The sequence below is a fragment of the Ostrinia nubilalis genome, chromosome 11 (assembly GCF_963855985.1).
Source record: "Ostrinia nubilalis chromosome 11, ilOstNubi1.1, whole genome shotgun sequence".
NCBI classification, from domain to species: Eukaryota; Metazoa; Arthropoda; class Insecta; order Lepidoptera; family Crambidae; genus Ostrinia; species Ostrinia nubilalis.
Window position 1 is genome coordinate 4,431,112 of NC_087098.1, and position 18,443 is coordinate 4,449,554.

The 18,443-nt window shown below is 34.8% G+C and overlaps 1 protein-coding gene and 1 long non-coding RNA gene across 9 annotated transcripts in view; one reads left to right on the top strand and one right to left on the bottom strand.

The window, feature by feature from the left end:
- On the bottom strand, positions 1 to 2,323 carry LOC135076082 (uncharacterized). Its single transcript, XR_010258175.1, has 3 exons — positions 2,049 to 2,323; positions 1,709 to 1,862; positions 1 to 334 (listed from the first exon to the last, which is right to left on the bottom strand). It is a non-coding gene; the product is annotated as an uncharacterized LOC135076082 (long non-coding RNA).
- Positions 2,324 to 2,489: 166 nt separating this feature from the next.
- LOC135076108 (protein Son-like) overlaps positions 2,490 to 18,443 on the top strand; it is a 33,092-nt gene continuing 17,138 nt past the window's right edge. For 7 of the 8 annotated variants that reach the window (XR_010258180.1, XR_010258181.1, XR_010258183.1 and 4 more), the window contains exons 1-6: positions 2,490 to 3,410; positions 3,504 to 3,614; positions 4,003 to 4,161; positions 7,514 to 7,677; positions 8,135 to 8,310; positions 12,056 to 12,202. Coding sequence is in view for 5 of the 8 variants with exons in the window: in XM_063970566.1 (XP_063826636.1) it covers positions 2,581 to 3,410; positions 3,504 to 3,614; positions 4,003 to 4,161; positions 7,514 to 7,677; positions 8,135 to 8,310; positions 12,056 to 12,202 (1,587 nt within the window). In the remaining 3 variants the exon portion in view is untranslated. The remainder of the gene's footprint in view (positions 3,411 to 3,503; positions 3,615 to 4,002; positions 4,162 to 7,513; positions 7,678 to 8,134; positions 8,311 to 12,055; positions 12,203 to 18,443) is intronic. The other variant, XM_063970567.1, reaches the window with a different exon arrangement.

The following is an 18,443-nucleotide window of genomic DNA, read 5'->3' on the forward strand; positions in this document are numbered from 1 at the left end:
CTATACTTAAACCAGATAAGCCTCCTGATGACTGTAACTCTTATCGACCAATTTCTCTGTCCTCATGTATAGGTAAAGTATTTGAGTGCATGTTAAAGACAAGATTAGATTATTATGTCGAATCAAATAATATCTTACCAAATGAACAATTCGGATTTAGGAAAGGCCGAAGTGCAGCAGAAAGTTTTACAGCATTGGTCTCAGAACTTAGGAATTCTCTTGACAGTCACTCTGCTACAGCTTGTGTCTTCCTTGATGTACAGGGCGCGTTCGATAACGTGGTCCCCTCAATTTTAATAGCCATCTTATGTGATATTGGAGTACCCGGGGTAGTCTGTAAATGGATTTTCAATTTTTTGTATAAAAGAATAATGTATATAAAATTTAATAACATTTTTCATGGACCCGGATATGTATATAAAGGCACAATGCAGGGCGCTACGATCTCGCCATTATTGTACAATTTATACACTAGTCAAATTAATAAGTATTTAACACAAAGGGATATAAAATTTTTACAATTTGCTGATGATTTATTAATTTATACTGTAAATAAAAATGTAAATACTGCTGTGCATAGTTTAAACCTAGCTTTAGTTGAAATTCATAATTTTTATTCTGGTAAATTAAAACTTGATATTAGTCCCAATAAGAGCGGCGTTATGTTATTCTCGAAAAAATATAATGAATGTAATTCTAATATTTATTATAATAATAATCCTCTTTCATGGATTCAGGAAAAAAAGTTTTTAGGAGTGTGTCTAGATAAAAAACTCACATTTGAAAGTCATATAAAGCTTCTCATTCGCAACTCTTCTAAGGCTTTAAACTTATTACGCTCACTAGCCGGTGTAACTTGGGGTTCTGATCCTAAGATTTTATCAATGTTATACAAGAGTTTAGTGCGTAGTCATTTTGACTATAGTACTTTAGCATATATGAATTGTAGCCCAACCCTATTAAAGAAATTAGATGTTATTCAGAATAAAGCACTTAGAATAATAACAGGAGCTATGTGTTCAACACCTATCAATGCTATGCAATGTGAAACATGCATTCCTCCTTTAGTACTGAGACGTATTCAACTAGCAGCAAATTTTTGTCTCAAACTAATAACTTCAACTAACAAACCAGTACTAGATAGAATCATGCCACCCTTATCTTCCCAAATATGCTCTACTCCTCCTCCTCCAATTACAGGTAATGAGTTAATATCTGGACGCACTCCGGGCTTACTAAGAATTGCATTGTATATTGATTCTCTCACTGTAAATATGTATAAAGATAAGCCATGGCCCATGTACAAAGTTAATTATGAAGATCTTGTTGTAAATAATTTCACCATTTTAAGGGAAAAGATCTCCAATCAAATTGATCTTAATAAATTTCTAAATAAGTCTTATTATAAAGTGTACACAGATGGTTCAAAGAAAGAGAACAGTGTAACCTCTGCATTTTATGATCCACAACTTAAACTTACTCAAAGTCATAAAATTGAAAGCCACTGTAGTATCTTTACTGCAGAAAGTTATGCTATCCTCTTAGCACTTAAACATATCTGTATATGTAATCCACCATCTGACAATATTATTATTCTAACTGACTCTAAAAGCGTATTACTAGCTCTGGAAAATAACTCTTGTAAATATAATTTGAATTATATAATTTATGATATTAAGAAATTAATTAACAACATATATAGACTTACTGGTAAGACACTGCTCTTCCTTTGGGTACCATCGCACCGTGGCATCAGGGGGAATGAAATTGTTGATCTGGCTGCAAGGAATGGCTTTGATGTTGACCATTCTACGTTGTTGAAGATACCTCACACTGACTATCAAGCCGCAATCAGTCAAGACCTGAAAAAGATATGGCATGAGTACTGGACTATTACTAGTATGGAAAAGGGAAAATGGTATGCTAAGATCCAAGGAAGCCCGCCCGCCAAACCTTGGTACCATCGGAGGAATGAGAATATAGATAACAGGAAGTTCATAACCATAATAAATAGGCTGAGATTTGGCCATTGCCACGCTCCCACTCACCTGAAGAGGCTTAACTTGATTCCGAGCGCTGAATGTACATATTGCAATGAAGAGCTTGCCGATATGGAACACATAATCCTGAAATGTAGAAGTTTTGGAATCCAGAGACTGGTCATGATCGATGACCTTCAATCTATTTGTGAACGTGTACCACAGTCGTTGGACGAACTCCTCAAGGATCCGAAACTTTTCAAACCCTTATATACTTTCGTGGTTTCAACTCTGGGAACTATTTGAGAAATTGAGAAGAGTAAGAACTAAGAAAACATCAGTGAATCACAGTGAATCAGTGAAGTGAAGTGTCAAACACAGTTCATGTGTCAAATTCAAACAAAAGTTCAACGGACTTCAAAGACTGGCTTAAAAGGGCATGCACCCAGAGCCGTGAAAAACTATATTAAAAAAAAAAAATGACTGTCAAACTGACATATGTCACTCTACTACAAAATGGCCGTCGAATATTATTTTCATTCATGGTGATTTACGTGATTTTGATGTGTAATTTGTTTGCTGCAAATTATTTCTATAAACCATGACTAGTTTAATTGATAAAATTGAATTACTTATCAAAAGAGAAAAAACAACTCCAGAAAAGAAACAAAAAGATGATTCTACCAAGAGTTCTAGTGAAATTCTTTCTGAACTGTTCAGTGCATTTAACGCAGATCCACCAAAAATTGATGATGTTACGCTAAAAAAGTCTAAGAAAAGCAAGAAGAAACACAAGAAGGAAAAGAAAAAACGTAGCCGAAGTTCTAGCAGCAGTAGTTCAGATGGTAGTGATTACACTCACAGACACAAGAAGAGGAAAAAAAGTAAGTCCAAAAAACGCAAAGATGATCGTTCTCCCTCTCGCTACCGCTCAAGAACCCCTTTGCTAAAACCGGATCCTGACACTAAAGTTAAATTTGAGACTAGTTTTATAAAATCTGAAGATTCAAAGGTTAAGAAGGAGGTAAAACCTGTAATTAAGACTGAAGTAAAACGGGAAGTATCTGTAAAATGTGAGGACAAAAATTCTGCAGATCTTATCGATGCGAGTCTCATTCCTATGCCAGAGTCTCCCAAGAATTCTTCTGATGAAGCTAAAACAGCTGGTAAGAAAAATGACACAAACCAATCGGAAAGTGACAAGTCAAAAGGTAAAATTCAGATCAAAAACTTGAAATTTAGTGCTGTATATGAAGAAACTGTTAAAAAAGCCGAAGAAGAAGCAAGAAAAAGGGCAGAGAAATATGAGGAGGGTGAGGTGAGTGATTCCTCGTGTGAGTCAGTCAAAGAAATTGTGGTCAATTCACAATTTCCCAAATCATCTGACCCGGGCGGGATACTTAAAAAGCAAGCTGTTGAAGAAATTAGAATGTAAGTCCAAAATTTACTTTTTATAATTAGTAAAGTGGTTTCTATTGTCCACTGTTCTAACTTGTAACCCACAAATGTTATGTTAAATTGCAGATCTGAAGAAATTAAAAGCAGTTCAAAGAAAAGTAAACACTCTGATAAGGAAAGCCGCAGCAAATCATCCCGTAAGGACAAGAGCAGAGATAGGAGTAGATCTCGTAAAAGGTATTAAAAACAAACAGTATTTTTAAATCCTATTGGCTAGGCCAGTTTTCATGTCTTTTTTTAAGAAGCTTCCTTGCTAACTTTTTCTTATACTTAAATTTTGATGTTCAAATAACATGCTAATGATCCTATCTATTCTTAGTTGATTCTTTGTTTTAGTATAATGTTCAAAATTAAACTAGGCTTCATAATTTTAACAATCTGACAACCAAATTCCATACTAATGTATTAAACAGAATAATTTGTTAAAAAATCTTAATTTTATTACCAATACCAAATACAGATGCTGCAATGCTATTGTTGATGCCTAGTTAAAAAAAAAACAAGTTTTTTTGCAGCACTAATTTCACGGATTTAGTTTAGTAAATCTTTCACTACCTTTTTACAGCAGATCAAGATCCCGTTCAGCATCCCGCAAGCACCACAGGTCTTCTTCCAAGTCGCGTCACCGGAGTCGGTCTGCGCACAGGGACAGGACGAGGCGGCGGTCGCGGTCGCACACGCGGTCCCGTCATCATTCGCCAAGGCATAGGGGTCGTAGATCAAGGTGTGTATGAAGTTTTTAGTAACCTAGACTAAAGCCTGGTCCGTGAGCACGTAGAATTTTGTCCAATGACCCCAAGCTACCTATCCTTATCGCTCGCGCGTAATTATGTTGATGTCGCACTCGCACACTCAATGCGGCCGCCCCACAGTAGTTTGATTTTAATAAAAGGTGGACATACGATCGAAAGTCATAATTTCACCGAAACAAAAATTGTTTTGGATAGCATTTTGAATGCTGATTAACATTTGTCATTATGCATTTTTCGATAAAACGAGCCTTTCATGCTTAAAAAAAATATGGCAAGAAAATTTGTATGGAGAAAAATCTTTTTTATTTTTTTTCTGGCTACTGTTGCAAACTGTAGCGGTCAAACCTTATGTAGTCGTAAGGACCTATGGTGCCTAACATTACGACATAAATACTTTTTGCGGGCACGCGCGGCGAAGCGAGTAATGGACATGCAAAATTTTAAATATTTTTATTTATTCATTATTGATTTTAATGCACTTAAAGTAATTATTAATAGATAAACATACTTAGTCTAACTTACTACAGACCCCTATTACCTCATTTCACGCTAAAACCTTTCAAACTAGAAGGTAAGTTTATAGGTACTAGGTAGTCTAAGTTGTTTTTATTGTCATTATAATATTCACTATTGGTCTACTGGTTATCGTGTAAGATAGATTAGGTAGATATCAACCCTTTACCTAGGTATATCCTACTTCTTGGCATTTATAATACCGATATACATGATTAAAAAAAGTCTTCAAGCAAGAACCCTTGACTTCAATGGTTATGAAAGATTTTTTAACTTTCTAGAGTAGTCCTGAATAGATCCTTAAATCATTTTGACTGTCATAATCGATTACAATAGGTCGCGGGATAGTTTCAATTTTGACAGAACTGTAATTTCCAGTTCTTCTGTTAACTTTCGCAAAAATATCCTTTTTTATTTGGCTCCTTTAAAGAGGTGTAAGTTTCTTTCCCTTCGTCTAAAAAGATAACGTACATAACACCTTTATAAGTAGCCTCAAACATAAACCATAAAGCATACCTTTACCCAATTATCGAACTGAGAAAAATCTGAAATCCGACATTTATCACCTTCTTCCATTCATGTCTTCAATTATTATCTTCGTTCGAAAAACAAATCAAAAAACGATATTTTAGCCTATTCACTTATCTTGATCAGAGTGTTCAAAATAATCATAGTCACTCACATAGGTACTTACTTTTTCCGAAAGAATCCAATAGGCAGGTTTGCAGTACACCAAAATGCTATCACATTATCTGCACCATGTATCAGCAGTTTTTGTGTACGTTAGCTGGCATATAAAACTATAGGTAGAGGTGTACATAATGGATCTGCAATAATGTGTGGCAATAGGGCTCGGAAACGTGACCTCTCAATATAGGCCTTATAAATAAGCTCAAAATTGCACAACGTGCTATAGAGAGGGCTATGCTCGGTGTTTCTTTACAAGATCGAATCAGAAATGAGGAGGAGATCCGTAAACGTACCAAAGTCGTTGACATAGCCCAACGGATTAGCAAGCTAAAGTGACAATGGGCAGGGCACATAGTACGCAGAACTAATGGCCGATGGGGCAGCAAGGTTCTGGAGTGGAGGCCACGTACCGGAAAGCGCAGCGTAGGACGTCCACCCACAAGGTGGACCTCATAAAGGTAGCAGGAAGGCGCTGGATGCAGGGCAACACCAAGCGGCCATTGTGGGAATCATTGGGGGAGGCCTATGTTCAGCAGTGGACGTTCTATGGTTGAAATGATGATGGATGATGAATAATGTGTAGAAGAGGGTTACGGATATTTCCATTTATGATGGAATTATTTGACTAACTGAATGGAGAGCCATAAAAATGTATTGTTTACTATATGGGTTGAAACCTTTACTGAACCCACTACCTACTGTAATCGATTATGACAGTCAAAATGATTTAAGGATCTATTCAGGACTACTCTAGAAAGTTAAAAAATCTTTCTTAACCATTGAAGTCAAGGGTTCTTGCTTGAAGACTTTTTTTAATCATGTATATCGGTATTATAAGTGCCAAGAAGTAGGTATATACCTAGGTAAAGGGTTGATATCTACCTAATCTATCTTACACGATAACCAGTAGACCAGTAGTGAATATTATAATGACAATAAAAACAACTTAGACTACCTAGTACCTACAAACTTACCTTCTAGTTTGAAAGGTTTTAGCGTGAAATGAGGTATTAGGGGGCTGTAGTAAGTTAGACTGAGTATATTTATCTATTAATAATTACTTTAAGTGCATTAAAATCAATAATGAATAAATAAAAATATTTAAAATTTTGCATGTCCATTACTCGCTTCGCCGCGCGTGCCCGCAAAAAGTATTTATGTCGTAATGTTAGGCACCATAGGTACTTACGACTACATAAGGTTTGACCGCTACAGTTTGCAACAGTAGCCAGAAAAAAAATAAAAAAGATTTTTCTCCATACAAATTTTCTTGTCATATTTTTTTTAAGCATGAAAGGCTCGTTTTATCGAAAAATGCATAATGACAAATGTTGATCAGCATTCAAAATGCTATCCAAAACAATTTTTGTTTTGGTGAAATTATGACTTTCGATCCTATGTCCACCTATTTTTAAAATCAAACTACTGTGCGCCCGTCGCACAGTCGCGACAGCAATATAATTACGCGCGAGCGTTACGGATGGGTAGCTAGGGGTCATTGGACAAAATTGTACGTGCTCACGGACCAGGCTTTAGACTAATTTCTTGCAAAATAATGCTTGTTACAACAATGTAAGGTGTGTAAGGCAACAGTAGCCCAACAGTTTTGGAATAGTGATTCGAGGATTGGCATGGCAATCCTTCATCTGCTGGATTTAGCTGGAGAGGCATGGGTCTAGAGAAATGTTCAGAAGTGGACGTCCTGTGGCTGAAATGATGATGATGATGATGGAGTGGTTAACAGGAATATTAGTAATTAAATAATTAAAGTTAAAAATAATTAAAGAAATATCAGAAATATGTATGTGTATTCATGTGGCAGCAAAATAAACGTTATTCTATTCTATTCTAATTTGTGCAATACCAGTCTTGAAAGATTTTAACTTGATTTGCTGTTGAAACTTGGGACTTCAGTTCTAACAAAAAGAGTATTTATGTTTAACTCCAGCTTATAAGCCTTATCCAGTCTATCTATTCAGCAGTTGACGTGTTGTTGTTGTTGTTTCAGCCGAAAGACGTCCACTGCTGGACAAAGGCCTCCCCCAAGGATTTCCACAAAAACCAGTCTGAAAGTTGATGTGTAATTTTTCATATTTATAATTTTGAATAATTTGTCTATAGGTCACCAACCGGCGTAAGGCTAGCGGACAGCGAGAAGAAGCGTCTCCTAGAAGTGGCTAGACGGAACGCCATCAATATGCTCAAGAACGGCGCGGTGCCGGCCGGCGCCGCCGCGCTGCCGCCGCATACTAGGAACCAAGTCATGGCCGCCATACAGTCGGGTGGTAAGTTTTATTTTTATGTATTTATTAGACAAGAGACCTTTGTTCTTCTCGAGTTTCTTTCGTTCGTTTCTTTACGAGATCGAATCAGAAATAAGGAGATCCGTCGAACTATAGTATAGGCGCTGACATAGCCAGACAAATTAGCAAGCTGAAGTGATTGCCATAGCAGGGCACACAGCACGCAGAACTGACGGCCGATAGGGCAGCAAGGTTTTGGAATGGAGTCCACGTACTGGCAAGTACGGCGTAGGACGTCGTACAAAGTGTACAGACGACCTCATAAAGATTAAAGATAGCAGGTTCGGGTTCGCGCCGTGACCGACAAGAGACTAACGCCCATTTTCACCATCAATCCCTAATTTTTAAGTGCATACAGACAAGATATCGCGACCTTTACTTACCCTTAGACTGTTACTGATAATATAATGCATTTATTCCCAATTTTTTTTTTGTGCAGGTAAATCAGTAGACGAGTTAACAGACTTCTGCAAACATCTATCAAAGAAAGAGGCACTTGGGGAGCTGTCTTCCGTTTCATCGCACGATGACGATATGAGCGAGAACGAAGATACTCTGGCATTCCACCATCCTTTCCTTGTTAAGGAGAAAGCACCTATTGTACTTAATATTAGGGTAAGTTTTCAACTGAGAATTGCAACAACTGTATGATTTTTGGCTAAGAATGATAAACCTTTCTAATTAATTAAGTAAAGAAAAAAGATGAGCATGCTTAAGCTATAAATGTCTAAATACCTTACTTTTACTAAACTTTGGTAGCAAAGCAAAGTAATTTGAATGTTTGACGGCCGAATACTGAAACGCCATTTAAATATTTGACGGCTTCTCAAATAGTTAAGCAGCTCCTAAACTTACATTTCGCATACTCAAAACAATATCTGAGCAGTTCTCAATTTTTAAGCACCTCTCAAATTAAGTTGCACTCAAACGCCACTTAAATGAATTTTCGCATACTGAAACGCCATTCAACGCTAAGCATTACTCAAACAACTGTCAAATCGTCTTAAGCAGCTGTTAAATTTGAGAGTGCTTGCGCGGTATCTTAAATCCTATTCTTATACCTAAATAACCAGCGCCGTGGCCTTCGTCACCGTGGGCCACGGCATATGCTGAGTGGGGTCCCGTTGCAGTGGGCATCTTGTTGGTGAATGGGTGGCACTGCTCAGTTTACTCTTGTTTTTATTTTTTCTTCTTTTATTATTATGTGCCACTGTCATGTCTATGTAATTACCTGTATTTGTGTGATGTCCACTGTAATAAATGTATCTTTCTTTCTTTCTTTCTTTCTAAATCGACCTAAATAGTGGTAAATAATGTGTGTCATCGTTATCATTTCTTTCGAGGCTCGAGGAAATACCTAGATCTAATCGCAGGAACGCAATAAGGCTGAACGCTATTGAAAAATATTATTATTATAATGACATGCAATTCCGAGCGAGGTTCCGCGTCTCTAAAGAAACGGTGTTGTTTCTGGATTCATAATTTGGAAGCTCTTTGAAACCCCTCACCAAATGCCATACAACCAGTGGACCAAATACTTATTATAACCCTACTGTTCTACGCAACGGGAAGTTATGAACGTGTACTAGGTGATATCTTCCACATCTAACAGCCAACTGTGCATCGTATAGTGCACGAAGTAACAACCAAAATAGCTGCTATGAAATCGCTTTACATAAACATGCCTATTTCTGAGGATTAAGGGGACATCGCATAGCAGCATTTCCAAGAGTTGTTGATTTGTCAATTTGATGCTCTGTCAGTCAACAATGATAAATGTCAATTGTGGTTACGTTTCGGTCCACGATCGCCACTTAATAGATTTCAACAATAAAAAGTATCACATTTAAAATTATTTTTTTAATTAAATAAAAATGCAAGCATTAATTTTTTTATATGATAAAACGAGATTTATATAAAGGCACTGGGTCTCTATCAGAAGGAACTCTAGGGGTGGAATCTCCATTGGCGTGGGTTAACGGGCAAGGAGATAATATCTTGGATGGTTGACAATCACTTTTCCTACAATTTAACGTTCCACCAAACTTAACACGCTCTCAAAGATAACCTCGCAGCCGCCTGCTCACACTTGACATGACACAACTGATTGACAGTTATCTTTTTCTGCGCATCAGTCGGGTGTTACGTTTAGGAATCACAAACCTTCTGCTCTACAGATTTCTACAGATAACATAATATTAAGATTGGTACTATTAATCATCAATAATAATTTGCAGCATCTGTGTCCGGCGCCGACATATATACAGGGTGTTTGGCGCATCGTGTGCCAAAATGATTTGGCGGATAGAATGGGTCATTTCCTATATTTTCAGCCCCCATAACACGTTCCATGCCAGGCGGCTACTTTTAAATTAATTTTTTTAGTAATTTCACCAAAATACCCAAATCGCATCATTTAATTTCGATTAAAAAAAAAACTACTAGGCGCAGCCCTAAAGTAAATATTTTTTTTGACGTGCATTAATGTAGGGTTGCATCAAATCTAAATTTACTGGCAAATATCATCTAGTTTTTTTAAAATTCAGCTTTGAAGTTTTCAGAAAAGTTAAAAACGGACTGAACATTTAAGTTTACATGGGTATAATTTTTTTTTTAAAAGAGATAGCGATCTTCGGATTTTATCAAAACTTCTCTAGTCTATCCTCATTCAAACGGTATACTAATCTTGTTTAAATAATAACAACAACTTCACAAATTACTTAAATTAGTGCATTGACTCTACTCGGACTGATTTGCGAAATTTGTGTTTATAGCCCCTTTATGTGTGAATAGCACGTTTAACACCTACAGGTAAAAAATATTTATCTTATGCAATGTAAAAACCTTTTATCTATCGTTTTTCAATGTGGATTTCTTGAAATTAAAGACGAAAATAATTATTTTGATCGTTTATTAATTATTACAAATTTTGTTCAAAATGTCCGCCTCGGCAACGTATACACTCAAGACATCTTCTTCTAATTTCGACTGTTGTCGTATGCAGCCACATTTCTCTTTTTATTACTAATAAGGCGTTTTCTATTCGTTGTAGTTTTTCTATTGTTTGAATCCGTTACGTACACCAGTTCTTTAGCTTGTCCCCAGACGTAAAAATCGAACGGAGTTAGGTCTGGGGAACGTGTAGGCCACTGTATAGGGCCATCTCTTCCAATCCACGAGTAGAAAACGCCTTTGTAGTAATAAAAAGAGAAAATTAGATGAAGATGTCGTGAGTGTATACGTTGCCGAGGCCATTTTGAACAAAATTTGTAATAATTAATAAACGATCAAAATAATTATTTTCGTCTTTAAATTCAAGAAATCCACATTGAAAAACGATTGGGAAAAGGTTTTTACATTGCATAAGATAAATATTTTTTACCTGTAGGTGTTAAACGTGCTATTCACACATAAAGGGGCTATAAACACAAATTTCGCAAATCAGTCCGAGTAGAGTCAATGCACTAATTTAAGTAATTTGTGAAGTTGTTGTTATTATTTAAACAAGATTAGTATACCGTTTGAATGAGGATAGACTAGAGAAGTTTTGATAAAATCCGAAGATCGCTATCTCTTTTAAAAAAAAAAATTATACCCATGTAAACTTAAATGTTCAGTCCGTTTTTAACTTTTCTGAAAACTTCAAAGCTGAATTTTAAAAAAACTAGATGATATTTGCCAGTAAATTTAGATTTAATGCAACCCTACATTAATGCACGTCAAAACAAAATATTTACTTTAGGGCTGCGCCTAGTAGTTTTTTTTTAATCGAAATTAAATGATGCGATTTGGGTATTTTGGTGAAATTACTAAAAAAATTAATTTAAAAGTAGCCGCCTGGCATGGAACGTGTTATGGGGGCTGAAAATATAGGAAATGACCCATTCTATCCGCCAAATCATTTTGGCACACGATGCGCCAAACACCCTGTATAATAGAAAATAAAAATAAACTGTTCTATGTTAAGTTGATTGAGTATATTTCCATAAAAGACAATACATAACCAAACGATGCTGCGTGTAATGGATAAAAGACGTAAAGTTATCATTTGTGTAAATGAAAACATACTTTTTTTGGTAAATGTTGCCATTATGTAAACATTTGAGAGCTGCTTAGCTGATCACGGCTTCAAATCCGTTGAGTAGCGTTTGAGAATACCATTTAAAATTGAAGGATACTTAAATTTAGGAGCCCGTCAGCTGAGTGACAGATTTGAGTAGTGTTTCAGTATTCGGCCGTGAGTTTACTAAAATAGTTCAAGTGTCTCCATTCGAATGTAATCCTATTTTAAATTTGGAGATTGTCAAATTTAATAGCGTATTGACTCTATTTGACACTTTATTTATGTGTATTTTTATAGGGTGCTGCCCCGCTACCGATCAAGTCGTCAACTCTACCCGTGGCCAACAAAGAAGAGCTGCGATTACAATTCCCCGTGTCCTCGGGATCTCAGCACAGAGAGAAAGCATCAGAATGGGTTCCAGTATCACCACCCAAGAAAGACATGGTAAACACATACATATAAATCGTTCGTTTCAGCCACAGATTACAGAAACTAAAGGGAGATGTGACAAGGGGGCGGGGCCGGTGTTGCAGCAATATGCCCAAAAACAGAACACATTGCTGCTAACGACATAATGTAAACCGTTTACATTGCTTGCGTAGTATTAAAGATTATTCGAACGTTGAGTATGATACCGCAGTGGATAATGAGCACATATTTTGATTACTTTGTGTGTGTCAATTTCTAATGCGACACTGAATTTCGAACTCAGCGCATTAGTTGGCATCTCTTTAAGAGCGTTGTAGCAAAAAGTTGGCGTTCGAATTTTAGGTTTTTATTGCTTGACGTCGCGTAGTGAGTGCGCAAACTGCATTTATCTGTACAATTTCAACGCTGCGTCGACTAAACGATCTTAATCCGTAGTTGTATCGTACCTAAGACAGTACATCATATTACATAATAATAAAGAAATAATATACAGGGTGGAATTTTGTAATGCCACCTGGAGGGAAAGTACTCATAATACTGTAGATAGAAAATTTTACTAAAAGAAAACATTCCTTTATTTTTGAAAAGAAAGAGAACTGCATTCAAATATTTTCTAATTTTTTTCGAAAATTCACTACCAACCCATAAAATTTTCTGTAAATAATTACAATAATTTAAGATTTCATGGTTTTCCTGTCATTTGATTTAACAAGTTTGTTAGAGAGATTTCATCCTTATACTTAACCCTAACGATCAATGCAATAAAAATACAGGGTGTTTTAACAAATTTTATTTAGTTCGATTCCCGGGTGTGGCAAGCAAATTTTTAGAAATCTTTGAATGCAGTTCTATTTCTTTTTCTAAATTAAGGAATGTTTCCTTTTAGTAAAATTTTCTATCTACCGTATTAGGAATACTTTCCCTCCAGGTGGCATTACAAAATTCCACCCTGTATAATTTACCTATTTGATTTTTTCTCAGATTAGACTTTTAGCAAAATCAAGTTACGTAATTAATGTATTTTTTACACTAGTAAATCCCGCGACAAGTTTTTAATCTTTAAATTGAGTAAAGTAATAAGTTGATGGGTTTGAAAGAAGTTATTCTTTTTACAGCATCAAAAGCTTGTTTATGAAAAATATTTACTATTTAAATTTTACTGATGCGGGACGGAAAAATTAAAATTAATTCTGATTTTGTGACGTTTCCGCACATAAATATGGATAGGTTAAATAAATAGAATGAAATGTATGAAAACGAGCGTGCCATTTTTTAAACGTTATCTATAATATCTGTGTCCATCAAAGAGCTCGTAACTAAACATCGTAAGCGCCATTCACATTATTATCTAAAAGTTAATAATAAATATTTAGTTTTTGTAAATCTAAACAAGTCAGGAAATCAAAGAGGTAAATACTGATATCATTGTGATTTTATAGAATTTATTAATATAAAGCACGGTCGTATAATGCTAAAAAATCAGAGGTAACTTTAAGATTTTTATCCATAGAGCAAAATTGATCTAATCGTGTTTTTAAACAGTTATCCCATTAGGTACACATGCGTTCTGTAATACAAACCCATCAAAAACAATACTTGTCAAAAAACCAAGTCTCACTACTCAGTTGTTCTACGGTAAAAAGTTGTGAGATCCATGTAATACCAAGTCCAGTCCAGGAAATCATTAACGTTTTACATAAATATATTGACTTGGCCATCGCATGAAAACACGTGTAAATTAAATTATTTAGTGCGAAATGAAACGAAATTTTGCATGCCTGTGTAGACGTGCAAAATTTCAGCTCAATGGGAAAACGGGAAGTAAGTAAATTTTAAGTTGCAAGATCTTACAACTCCAGATGTCAAAGAAAATAAAAGCATGTAGATAGCTTTACAAAGAAAAGAAAGATTTATGAAGAAAATAAAAAGTACTGTCTACGACACATTTGTTAGGCCGTGTTGCACCGTCTTACTTTAACATTGACATCAAAATTTTGGATGTCAAAAATCTGTCTAACATAAAACACCGGTTATTGTCAGTTAGGGTCAAAGTTAGGTGGTGCATCTCAGCCTTAGTGTATTTTAATTAAATTTGATACAAATAAGGATGACGAAAATAATCGATAAGTGATCTCACTCGAATATTTCTTATAGTAGGTATACAAGATGTCGAACAAATAGTTACTTACTGAAAAAGTGCTTCATGAGACCTAGCAAACGGCATCAATAATATGTTTAAGAACGAACTGAATCTATTCAAAAAACCTATATTTCCAGCTTTCATACATTTAATACAGTTACAAACAAACACGAAATCAATGGTTTCTGAGAATTCTGAGTGCCTTAATGCCGTCCTCTTTATCTGTTTATTTAGTATTTATTAATTAGTATCTCTTGATGATATTGTAGCAAGTTAAACCTAAAATCATGTTTTCCGTAAATAATTTAAATAAGAATGCAATTTACGAGTTTGTTGTTTGATTATATTACTCAATTAAAAATTAAAATTTAAAAAATTAACACTTCTAATATGGTAGGTATGGCTGGCGGCATACATTTAGTATGAAATTCGGAAACATTGAATTTTCGCATAGATCCAGTTTATTCTTTGACCTATTTATTGTTATTGTTTTAAAGAGCTCATGAAGCACTTACAGGAACAGTAAACAGTTTCTCGATATCTTGTATAATTAAAAATCAAGTGAAATCACTTATCGTTTCCACCCTGTACCTATACTTTTAAAAATAAACTCATTTTATACGTTCATTTGTATAAGTATCTACAATGGGTGCGCCAAAGTTCACCTAAATTTTCAACTCCGAAAATTGGAAGTCCGAAAATGTTCTTCCTAAAATTTTTCATCCTAACAATCACAATTCCTAACTACTCTGTCTCTAATGTTCATAATTCCGAATCATTCAACTTCATAATGTCATTAGAAATAAACATCTATTACACTTTTATTTGTTCTCCTAGATTTTCTAAACATAACCATATTTTACACTATTATTCAAAGTCATATCTTTTTTGTTTAGATTTCTTTCTTTAAGGGGGTGCAGCGCCGACGAAAAATTACGATTTGCTAGCCGAGATAGCGGTGGCGCAACGAACTAACACGATCGCACACAAACTGCTTTACAGAGTAGAGACAAAAAAGACTCAACACAGAGTAAAAACACGTATTTTCACTAATTTTGCTAAGCAAAAAGTGAATTTATAATACATAAAGGATGGTTAAATATTTTAATTAGGAAAAAAGGAAGGATTTGATTTTTGTTTGTATTGCTGCAAAAATTCTTACACAATTAGAATCCTATATTAATTATTTTGATGAACATAGGCGTTAAAAAAGTTTCGTAAAAGAGTATTTTTCCTAGACGTTCAATTCAAATAGGCTGTGTAGCGGCTTTCCATTCTATACATGGCCAAAACGCAAGGGTGTGAAAATAATCGAGTAATAGTTTGGAAATAACTATTTTACTAATCTCTTTCAAACTATTCTCGGCGTCAAATAAATCGCACCTCCCGCGACAAGCACTTTCAATATTGGTACCATTTGACAGCCTAGTTCTAAACTTCATTTCATTTCAAGGAAAGGTTTTTACCCTAAAAATGTGTCTTTAGAAGGATCCAGTGTCTTTTCTTAAAGCGATAGGTAGTTACGCTTGAGCCAACTTTTATGGTTATAAAACTGTTAAATTGGGATTAATTTCTATCCATTTGTTAAAGAGGACACGTGAGATCATTATTTACTTTTATAACCACAAAAATTGGTCTAAGTGGTCCCAAAGGTGAGCCCCAAGTGAGGCCCCGAGTGACCTTATATGCATAAGTTACATATAAGGTACCTGTTGTTGTGTTTTTATTAAGGTTTTTTTATTGGACTTTCAAATAACACCAATATTTGTGGGGTACCATGATTGTGCCAGAAGAAAATGTTCAAAGTTATTGTGCGATTTATTTGATGCCGAGTGTATATGAGCAGTACGCAAATACCGCTAAATAGAAATAATGTTATGAATTTATTTATTTAATCCTACCAAATAAAATTATTTTGAAAAACCACGTACTTGCAAGTGTTAAAAATCTAGTTTTATATCGATTTGATAAAATAATAAGTAAGTAATAACAAATAAAATTAATCTTAAATGTAATTCCATATTATTATATTTTAACGGAATTTTACTGAATAAGTATCAAACTAAATTTTTAACACTCTTGTCAAGTGTAAGAGGTGAATAATAGTTTGGAGCAAAGACGCGAGCATCCACGATACAAATTATACACGATCAGCCCCCCTAGACAATTTGCATTTTTTTTATCGAATTGAAAATCGAATCCGTTTTTGACACTCTCCATACAAAAAAAAAGGCTTTTCGACCATTTTTCGACTGGTTTGCGATTATAATGTGCACTATGTCTAGACCCACAGTACCCATCAATTACTTAGTTATTTATACTAGCTGGCTTAACCCGGGTGGAATTTAGTTTGTCGCTGATCGTCATAAATTATAGCCCATAATATGTTAATCTGGGTTATAAACAATAATACTGTACAGTTTCATTAAAATCCGTTCAGTAGCTTTTGCGTGAAAGAGTAACAAACATCCAAACATCCAAACTGGCATTTATAATATTAGTGGGACTATTTTCAAACATTTCTATACTGAAACAAAATATTATGAAAATGACAGAAAATGGAATATGGTAAGTTGTAGGTACGGCAGAGAAAGGTTGCAAGGGTTTTCTAGCCATAATATCTAAAATAAGTAAAATATTTTTCGTAACAATCGAAGTCATAACAAAAGAGATACTATTTGCAGGCTCTGCGCTCTACACTACTCTGTAAAGGATTTACAAACACACATTTGACACTTGACAGCTACGATAAAGCAAAACGCCTGTTGATTTCTTCACGGCAAAGTTTTTTTGGGAAAATCAAAAATTCTCAATATTAATGCATTAATACCAACAAAAAACCTAATACTAAAAAGTAGAAAAATAATTACTAATTACCTACTTATTTATTAGGACGAATTATTAATATTTATGTAGGTAGGTATACCATGATTGATACTTCTGGAGTCGGTGCCAAGATTATGAAACATGTAAAGTTTGCCTGCACCGACTCCAAAAGTATCAATCATGGTATACCTACCTACATAAATATTAATAATTCGTCCTAATAAATAAGTAGGTAATTAGTAATTATTTTTCTACTTTTTAGTATTAGGTTTTTTGGAGTCGGTTTTATTTTTTTTATAAAATTTTACTTATTTCTTGCTTTTTAGTTAACTAATTATTACCTTGATGTTACCACTGAAGGTAGGCAGTACATTGAGACCAAAAAAAATTGGTTCATAATCGGCGGAGATATTGCGTATAAAAAAGTTCATCCCCAATTTTCCACCCTTGGGGGTGAAATATTTTCTTCAAATTCGCATGAAACCACCCTTTTGATAATACCTATTCAACAAAAAAATAATCGTTCAAATTGGTTTATAATCGGCGGAGATATTGCGTATAAAAAAGTTCATCCCCAATTTTCCACCCTTGGGGGTTGTTTTTTTTATTATTAAAGGACATTGTCAGAAACCGCCTAAAAACCGCCCAAAAACATTAACCCATCATAATTATTTTCTATTTTTTTTAATACATTAAGCACCCTTTCATTCTAATGGACACTTAAGCATTGAAAAATTAAATAAATAAGTCTTTTAACGTTTATTCTATAATACTATTACAACTTCCGGACGTTTTGGTGCGTGGCATGGTCTAAAACCTATCAAGTTCCATAATTTTTGCCGATAAAATCTGTACGAAGCATTACCGTACTTTATTGCTGGGAGTCCATGTATAGTGATGTTCCTGCGGCCATCATAGACAATAAAATATCGATTTTGAAAATAAAATAAATCGATTAAACTGCTTTGAAGACTAGATTTGCGTTAAAAGCTAAAAAGATATTGACACTATTACAAGAAGCTATCTAAAGTGTCCAACTGGTCGAAGGTCGTAAATAAAATAAAAATAATTAGGACCATAAACTGATATTCATGGTATCATAACTGTAAAAGTGTCAGAATCCGACGTTGAATCCAATGCCAGTTGAAGTGTGAGAAACATATATCAACCTAGTATAGTTGCCAGTCTCTCATAATCTATGCCAATGAGGGTTTTCGCGATTGAAAAATCCGCCAGATGGCAATACGTAGACGTGAGGTCCAAATTCTGCATGATTGGTTATTTTTGACA